Here is a 9,305-nt window from a genome sequence, read left to right as displayed (position 1 = left end):
TCACACATACAGAATCACTTTTATTAAACCGACTCTCCCAGCTACTGCGAAGAGAGGTTGTTAATATTCATGACTGATGCTGAATGGATGCCGTCTCTAGAAGCCGCTCTCTTTAAAAAGCCAAACACACGCACACGCACACACAGAGACAGACGAACACAGCTTCGGTTCAGCATGGACCACCCAGGTGCCAAAGATGGTGACAAGCGAGAGGATGGGCACCTAAATTGGGAAGGGGACTGTCTACACAGTAAGAGGGTGGGCAGCAGGGATCCAGGACCCTTGTGCACAGGACATGCCGTTCTAACCCAGCCCCTTCCTCCTCCCTCAACCTTGAGATAGGCCTGGAATAAAATCTCTCCTGGTACAATTGTTTAAAGATGAGCAACACGCCCAATACTGCTTAGTGCTTCCATTGCAAAAAGCCCATTGACATGGGCTCCCTTTGGGGAATAATTAGCTAGGACCTACAGGCGCCAGACCCGTAGATAGCTCCTCTCTCTGGGGGCAGGGAGAAGGCAACAGCTCCCTTCCCTGCAGGTGGGCAGGGGGCTCCTGCGTTTGCTACACTTACTCTTGAGGAGGCAGGGCATGCAGGAGGGATTGCTCCAAAGCAACCGCGTACCCTCCCAACTCTCCTCCCCTCCTGCTAAATTCATTTTAGAAAAATAGAATGAAACTTAAAGAGGACCTCAAAAAATAAAAAAATGAAGGAGGCTTCACTTCTCTCCCAGAGTCCTGGCAGGCGCCACTGATTAGATTAGGAAGTGGGATTGGGGAGGGGCAGAAAAGATGTGATCTACAGCTCTCCTCGGGCATGGAGCATGTAGTGCTCGTGAAGTTCTGACACCAAGCCAAACTCCCCTGGGCACTCGGTGCAGTGGTACGGTCCGTCGGCCCCATCTGTGTCCTGGTCCCCGTTGGCCTCCCTCAGGGTGGGGGAGGGGGGGAGCTTGTTATGGGGAGCGGGCGGGGGGCTCCAGCACCAGCCGTGTTCGCAGCGATGGCCCTCCAGGGTGGCCGGGGAGGCAAAGCCCAGGCCACACTCAGCACATATGTAGTGAAAAACTCGGCCCCGGCCAGAGGTGGGGGCTGCTCGCCCTTCCTGGTTGTTGGGGTTACTGGGCAGGATCAGAGGCGGTGGCTGTTTGGAGGAAGAGGAGCCGCTGTGTGGCCGCTTGCGCCCCTCGTGGTAGCTGCGGTGCACCTTCAGGGCGCGTGAAGTGCCGAAGCCACGGCCGCATTCGGGGCATTCATGCCACTCAGGGCTGGGAGCCAGCGAAGAGCTCAGCTGATCCTGCCCAGCCTCTCCGCCATCGTCCACCAGTTCCCCAACTGTCGCCTGCAGCTCTTTGCTCCGGGGGCCTAACAAAAGAGGCAGAGGAAGGGGGGAAATGCAGTGAGGTACAAATAACAACACCTCCAGGTTTCGGAGGTACAGCAAGTTCTTCCCATCTGCCTAATATTTATTTTCTTTATTTTGCATATCAGCTTCTGTCATTCAAAGCGGGTGGGGGAAGTCAAATCCTGGGGCTGGGGAAGTTCTGGGGCTCAAAGGCAGCCTGAAAGCCGCACCCTGTAATCCAGAAATTCTGCTAACTCCTCTAAAATGTGCAAGGATGGCAAGGGCTACAGTTAGCGGTGTTGGAAATGCACTCCTGAAATGCTCAGAGGTGCTTTCTTCATGACTAGCATGAGGCTGCTGAGCTGAATCCCTGGCACTGCGAATGGGTGGCTAAATCCAGAGTCAAATTGAGCCCCAGCTCCAACACAAGACCCCCATTTAACAGTCTAGTTCAGCCATTTTGCTACAGGGAAAGCTTGCTTTGTGATATGACGTTTTCATGTCCTTTTACCTGGAAGGCTTTGGGCTGATGGGGTAGGGGGGCTGCTGTCTCCAGAAGATACGGATGTAGCTTCAGATTCATCCTCTTCCTCGTGCATGGTAGAGACACCTAGAAGAATCACAGTCCATAACTGGCAGAACCTCAGACAGCTCTAGGCTAGTTCATCAGAGGAGGGGGCTTGAATACAGATGCATTCAAAAGTAAGGACTCACCCCAAATATCCCAATCCATTAATGATTTTCTATCTCCACCTTCCCTCCCCTTTCCACACACATAGCTCCACATCCCTCATGAATAACTACCCTTTCGAAACCTCAAATATGTTTCATGCACCTATTTATATAGATATAATGCACCTTTATCCACCAAAGGTCTCATTTGAAATGCTGTACCTTCAAAATATATTCTTAAAAATGCAGCTCCTTTGTGTAACACATTACCCACCTTTACAATGAAGTAGGATATTGACCAAAATAAGTAAGTAGTCAAGATACTCAACACCCCTTGAATCAACTCTGGCTACACCCATGTCTATTTTGCAGGTGGCAAACTGAGGCTGAGACCATTTTGTGAGCTGATATTTTAAGGCAGGGCTCCCCAGGACAAAAGACACTTCCAAGGCCATGTTCTCAACCTAAGGGACTAGATATTTGTTCCTCTTCTTCTTTTTAAAAATGGAAAGAATAAAGCCAAGACTGAGAACACTAAAATCTGTATCTAGTTCCCATTGTCACACTTTCCATGTGCTTGTGCAGGACTAAGATAAGACACACAACCTTGCCTGAACCCTCATTCCACTAAAAGGCTAGCCATCATAAATGAAAGCCCATCAAAAGGTCTCACAAGAGTTTTCCGCTCCTGAATGATGCTCAGGCTTACACAGGTTTCCAGGAGAAAAATGTATATTCTGCAACTGCCTTTTTACAAGTTCTAGGTGTCTGAACTGGGTCCCTGACATAGGATGGATGAGCAGACAGTGTGGCTCAACTGCTGTGTTTAGACTGGGAGGAGAAGGGGGGAAGAGAGAGAGACCCAAATTCAAAACCCTCATCATCTGTGAAGCTTCATTCACTTACACATTCCTTTGCAAGTTTGTTGTTGGGTTATTGCATATATTTCTTTTCTTTTTTAAGCCCACCGTAAGCTCCATGGCAATATAACATGCCTAAATAATGAATCAAAATGATGGTTTTGGTCAAAGAGAGCTCACAATGAACCAAGCAGATCATACATCTGTATGCTATAGAGGCTGGCCACAAATTGAGCACTGCCATGAACACATGGCACCACTGCCAGCCATCCAGAAGAGATCACCATAAAGACAAGTATCTCCTCCTCAATGCCTACTCCTGCTCCACAAATGTCACCTTTCAACTGGGAACTGGGATTTCAAGGCCAAGAGGTCTATAGACTGAGAGAATATAATATACAGAGAGCCCATCTAGCCCAATATCCTGTTCTCACAATGGCCTACCACATGGCTATGGGAAATCAGGGAGAAGGATCCAAGCAAGAGCACTCTCCCCTTCCAAGGTTTCTTGCAAGTGGGATGGATACTACCTCTGACAGCCTTATACTCCGCCCCTTCTCCACGAACCCACTTGGTAGAAGGCTTTTCTTTCCCCCGCAGCCCCTCCCCACGCCCCGCAGTCTGCTAAGAAGCTACTATTCTGCACTTTCCATGCTGCCTGAAAAAGAAGGCACCTCCTCTGCTCTACAGCTAGAATAGAGACACAAAGCACTCCAGTAGATTACTAACAAAATACTAGTAGCTTCAATGGGCTTATTTAAACAGCTGTGCTACTCAGCTCTTGGGAGCCAATCCAAGAATAGCCCACTAACAACAGGTGGGTGGGTGGGTGGGTGGATCATACCTACGATGAAAACAAACCAATGCTTAGTACTCAGCCGTACCATGGTTAGGAGAGTGGGACAAATGTTCTCCTAAAAGTTCTGCAGCTGCCTGCGCCCTTTCTTGTAGGATACCACCCCCTAGTGCCCTGCTGAAACAACTGCAGCCAGTGGGAAAGTTAACGGTAACACCAAACCCTATGCAGCCTAGCTCTACAGGATGCTAACATCCAGCCCTCTCATGCGAACGGAGACTTACTACTCTCAGGGCAGCCCTTGGACATAAATCAACTGTTGCTCTGCTTAGGCGGGCCAGCAGATCTGCGAGTTGGCAGGGAAGAATTATATTATGCTCCCAATCCCCCTAGCGCAGTGGGTCTAGCACCTACGTACAAACCAAGACGCCCTCTACCTGACCACACAGGCCTACTGGCAGGAGGGAGGGAGGGAAACTCAAGCACCCCATACCCTACCCTCCCACCCCCTCAAAGCAAATGGGAGTTCTCCCTTGCAGCTCACTACACTTTGCTCACCGGTCGAAGTCCCCTCCTCCTCCTTCTCCTCCTCAAAGCCAATGTCCTCTGAGCTCCCAGCTTCCACATGCTTGGGTACTTCAGACATCACCCCTTAACGCCAGCAGCCCAAACCTGGAAGAGGAGCAGAACTAGTTATAAATGTCTGGCACAGGCTCCTCGGCTCGCAACATGGATGGAGACACTGGGGGCCTGGGGGATTTGTGGGGTGGGGAGAAAGAGAGACCCCTAGAGAGCACAGGAGGAGGGAAAGAGTGGGGGCTCAAGGGGAGACTTCATCCCACAATGCCCTGGGGCTGACACTGTATGGACCGCTCCCATAATGCTCTGGGAGAGCAGAGGTCAGCCCCTCGCCCCAGGTATGGAACAGAGCTGAGTTCAGTCCCCATAATGCTCTGGGGCTTCATGGACCTCAAGAGGAGCCCACAATCCCATGCTGCACTGCGACTAGTGGGGTGGGGGGGTATTAAGGACCATGGGGGGAGGGCAGGCAAACAAACAAAAAATCTGCCCCTTTCCCATAATGCACCGGGCGGGCGCACACACGCACACCCAACACTCACCGGTTCCTCCGGATTTGGGGAGGGGCAGCCCGGTCCCCTCTAGCCACAGGACCCTCGCTGCGCAAGCGCAGACAGGGAAAGCAGGCGGGGCCTGCCCGCTCAGCGCTCGTCCCCCCTTGCGCGTGCGCCGTTAGGGCCTCGACAGCGAAGGCTCTGCGCATGGGCGGGTGACGGAGAAGGGGCTCGGCGGCCGGCGCGCCGCGCATGCCCGTCTAACAAGCCGCGGCCTGGGCGGCTTTTCCCAGTCGTGTTGCTGCGCTTGCGTAAGAAAGGCAGCTGCCGCGCCGTGGGGAGACCTTGCGCATGCGCATAGTAATTAACCCATTCGATGCGGGGAAGGGGAAGGAGGGAGAAATAAGTAAATAAATGTGGATTTTGCAGCGCAGCCCTGAACGTGCGCACTCGGGTGCAAGGCCCCATGAAATTCAATGGCCCATGCGCAATGTAGGATTACTTACATAGGACTAAGTGAACTTTCCTACTTGTCTTGGCGCAGCCCTCCAGATGTGCGGTAAGGCTCCAAGCACCTAGTCTTTGGAACTCCTTGCCCATTGATAGGAGGCAGGCTCCTCTACTGCACATTTTTCGGCGCATGCCGAAAATATTCTTATTTAATAAAGCGTGCCCGGATGCTTAGAAAAATTGCACGAGTTTTCATTCGTTTTGGTCTAATTTTATTGTGGTTTTAAACTTTCTGTACGGTTTTTAAATTATGGTTGCAATTTTTTGTGCGTGATGATTTTATTGGTTTAGCTTTTTTGCAAACCGCCCCATGTGGTTTTATCTGCAATCTACAATCCCATCATCCGTGAGCTTTGACCAACCGCCTGCTGGGGCTGATGGGAGTTGTAGTCCAACAACACCTGGAGGGTCGACAGCCAGGGCTACTTTAGCGTTTTGCAACCGGGAGGAATACCAGTGAGGCCACAGACCCTAAGGACCATCTCCTTCCTTCCCCGCCTCCAAGGTTGTTCGCTCTATTCATCACTAATAGAGGTCGCCTGCCTTCCCTCATTTGTTAAGGATACTTTCCTTTCAACGTTGCTTTCCTCCCCTTAAAATAATAATAATAATAATAATAATAATAATAATAATAATAATAATAATAATAATATCTTTATTGTCATTGCCCCCTCTCGGGGACAACGAAATTACTTGGCTGCTCCATCCACCCAGGTAGGGCACTCCACACAAAATCAAAACAACTATAAAAACACTAATTAAAACAATACAGTATAATACAGCAAGGAAGATTAGATGACTTTCAAAGTCCGGGCTTCCCATTCAGGGCCGAGATCGCTCTGGAGAAGAAGCTGTTCTTAAGACGGCTCGTTCTTGTCTTCATCGTCCTGTATCTCCGTCCCGACGGCAGGAGCTTGAAGAGACAGTGACCAGGATGCGATGGATCTTTTACTATGTCCAGTGCCTTCCTATGGCACCTTGTGGCATAAATCTGCTCTAAGGTGGAGAGTGGGCAGCCAACAATGCTCTCTGCTGCCTTAACAACTCTGCACAAACCCAACCTGTCCTGGGTAGTACAGCTTCCGTACCACACATCTGGAGGGACCACAGATTTTCCCCATCCGTGATCCCAACCATCCTGCATTCTCTCCGCCCAGCTGACAACGGAATGGCACGGAGGTGTTGACCACATTGGGCAAAAGATCCCTGCATTGCAAGCTCCTCTTGAGACGACCATGCTGTAAGTTCTAGACTCCCTCCATGCAGACTGAAAGTCAAAATACGTGAATAAATCATATTTCTTAAAACTACGACACCTCCGCTGCATCTTCAGTTCTCCGAAGGAGCACAGACCCCTGGAACCACCTGGGATTTTTGCTACCACTCGGCAGAGAGTGCGGGTGGCGCCCAGCTTTTTTAACTATGAAACGCAAGGATTTGAAGGATGAGAAACCTGCAGCCTTCCAGGTGTTATTAGACCTACAACTCCCATCAGCCCCAACTAACACTGACAACAGCCAGGGATGATGGAGTTGTAGTTGCAACATCTGCATGAGAGGGAGGAAAGCAATGTAGAAAAGAAAGGGGGTGGGAGGGGGGGCCTGTCATTCTCAGCTCCCCAGAATTGCTGTGAAGCCACCTCTGTTATTCAAAGTAATTGCCCCTGGTGGTTGTGGTGTCCATATCGGCAGAGGGAAATGGGAGTTGGAGATCAACAGAAAGCCACAGGTCACCTCCATCACCTGTTTATTGCTCTCCCAGCCGGTTATATTTGTCAAAAGCACAGGAAGAGGAGCCCCTCTCTGGGAACAGGGTCTTGGTCTCTTTTGCTAGAGGTTTGCAGTGGGGGTGCTCAGTGAGACGCTCTCCTGCCTGGGTTTTGAGGGCAAAAATCGAGATAGTTAGGGGCTCATGGTGGGTTAGAAAACAGGCAGGCAGCAGCCACGAGAGGGAGCTCGTGTATTAAGCCAGCTGCATGAGAAATCCAGCCCTGGGGGGGGGGGAGCGCGGCTGCATGGCGCTGCTTTTACGCTTCAAGGGAGGCAGCGCGCACCACTGGTAAGCGCGTTGGGGCTTGCAATAGGCAGGTGCGTGGCCTGGGGCGAGGGTTGTGTCTGAAATGGGACCTTAATTATTACGGATCTACTCTGAGGCAAGCTTAGTGGGATGCCACCCGCTGTCCCGACGACGTTCATTGAAACATTCATTCAGGGAGACTATATATTATAATAGGACATCGTTTTCCAGTGCATTTATCTCATGGCACTCCTTATCGCAAAAAAAAATAAAAAATCTGATCTGTTGGAGGGAAGCGACTTTGCTTCTCAGGAGCACTAAATCCACTGTAGTTCTTCGCTTGGAGTTTGCCGGTATGTGACTGAATCCAGCCCGTGAAATAGCAGCAAAATACCTCCTAAAGTAAACAGACAGGAGGACGCAATTTCCCGCTGCCCCTTTAAAATAACGGGGGAGTGGGGAGAGAGAGCGGTTAGAATGAGGGTGATGTCATCTTCCTGGGGGGTCACGTGGGGCTGCTGATTGCTACTGAATGAAGTCAGATTTATATTTATTTTATTCCCTCCCCCACCCCCCAGCGGAGGCATGGAATGCAATCCACCTATGGGAGCTTTCCGCTTGGGCTGCTGCGTCTCTCTCGTGTTGCAGATACTTTAAAATGGTCAGGGCTCATGCAACGTCTCACTGGAGCGAGTCCTCTGAGCGGAGGGAAGGTTTTGCAGGACTGCGCAGAGTTCCAGCCAGCTGCTAGATGGTGGGGAACATGATGGATCCAGTGATGGACCGGGAGGAGCTAGATCAGGCACGGGGAGCCTCTCCCACCAACTGCGTGGCCAATGCCGGTCTGTGGTGATGGTACCAGCAGTTCCAACATCATTTAGGGTCACAGAGCCTGAGCTAGATCTTGTTCCCTGCCCTGGTGTGGTGTAGTGGTTAAGAGCGGTAGTCTCGTAATCTGGGGAACCGGGTTCCCGTCTCCGCTCCTCCACATGCAGCTGCTGGGTGACCTTGGGCCAGTCACACTTCTTTGAAGTCTCTCAGCCCCACTCACCTCACAGAGTGTTTGTTGTGGGGGAGGAAGGGAAAGGAGAATGTTAGCCGCTTTGAGACTCCTTAGGGTAGTGATAAAGCGGGATATCAAACCCAAACTCTTCTTCTTCTTCTGGGAGGACAGCACCCACATGCTCTGACATGTCGAACGATGCTTTCTCTTTTCCCCCCATTACGTTTTATTAAGTTTTAACATTTTTAACGTATACAATCGAAAGAGAATTTCGTCTTTTCTCTTATTTTTAGCAACTTACCATCCCTATTTTCCATGGAGTTGCTCTCTTTCCCCTGCTGCCTTGGTTAGCGCAAATACAACAACATCATTTATTGTTTATACCCCACCCATCTGGCTAGGTATAAATCCACACCTACACCGTACATTTAAAGCATTCTTCTACCACTTTAACAATCCTGACTTCCCCCCAAAGAATCCTGGGAGATGCAGTTTGTGAAGGGTGTTGAGCAGGCTTCCTCAAACTCAGCCCTCCAGATGTTTTTGGCCTACAACTCCCATGATCCCTAGCTAGCAGGACCAGTGCTAAGGGGTGATGGGAATTGTAGTCTCAAAACATCTGGAGGGCCAAGTTGAGGAAGCCTGGTGTTGAGCTTACAGACCTACAGTTCCAAGTATCCTTAAACTACAATGCCCAGGATTCTCTCCGTGACTCTTATAAGAGTCCTTTAAATGTACGCTGTGGGTGCCTAATTGATATGTCTGACATTTATTACAACAGATGGCGGGGAGAGGGCAGGAGGCCGTGATATAGCTGGTTGCTTCTTAGCGATAGCAGCTTTTTTGCAATGAGCAAAATTTTTCCAGTACAGTCCCCGTGAAATGTGGCTCTTCCTCCTCCTCACAGATAAACTCGGGCCTGAAAATAATTCCTTTTTAGAGTAGGAAGGCATGTTGCATCTTGGATTTGCCTTTTCCACCTTCCAAGTCATCGGTGGCCTTCACTACATCAGCACCAGCAGAACTACTC

At 50.3% G+C, this 9,305-nt stretch overlaps 1 protein-coding gene across 2 annotated transcripts; it reads right to left on the bottom strand.

Moving 5' to 3' along the window:
- LOC309537739 (zinc finger protein 629-like) lies at nt 1-4,942 on the bottom strand. 2 transcript variants are annotated; one of them, XM_082232732.1, is made up of 4 exons: nt 4,795-4,942; nt 4,232-4,345; nt 1,857-1,955; nt 1-1,365 (listed from the first exon to the last, which is right to left on the bottom strand). In XM_082232732.1, exons 2-4 carry the CDS (start codon nt 4,317-4,319, stop codon nt 800-802), a joined length of 753 nt encoding a protein of 250 aa, XP_082088858.1. In that variant the 5' UTR covers nt 4,320-4,345; nt 4,795-4,942; the 3' UTR covers nt 1-799. The 2 variants fall into 2 exon arrangements, with proteins under 2 accessions (XP_082088858.1, XP_082088859.1); XM_082232733.1 differs by lacking the exon at nt 4,232-4,345.
- Nucleotides 4,943-9,305: the final 4,363 nt, after the last annotated feature.

The sequence above is a fragment of the Podarcis vaucheri genome (assembly GCF_965113315.1).
Source record: "Podarcis vaucheri genome assembly, chromosome: 7".
In the NCBI taxonomy this organism is placed as follows: Eukaryota; Metazoa; Chordata; class Lepidosauria; order Squamata; family Lacertidae; genus Podarcis; species Podarcis vaucheri.
This window is presented reverse-complemented; position numbering and strand designations above follow the sequence as displayed.

Excerpts from the sequence above, each read along its gene's own strand:
- LOC309537739 (XM_082232732.1), bottom strand. The coding sequence starts at position 4,319 with ATGTCTGAAGTACCCAAGCATGTGGAAGCTGGGAGCTCAGAGGACATT. Across the intron at positions 1,956-4,231 it reads GGAGGAGGGGACTTCGACCG|GTGTCTCTACCATGCACGAG; the intron begins GTGAGCAAAGTG and ends TGATTCTTCTAG. Across the intron at positions 1,366-1,856 it reads ATCAGCCCAAAGCCTTCCAG|GCCCCCGGAGCAAAGAGCTG; the intron begins GTAAAAGGACAT and ends CTCTTTTGTTAG.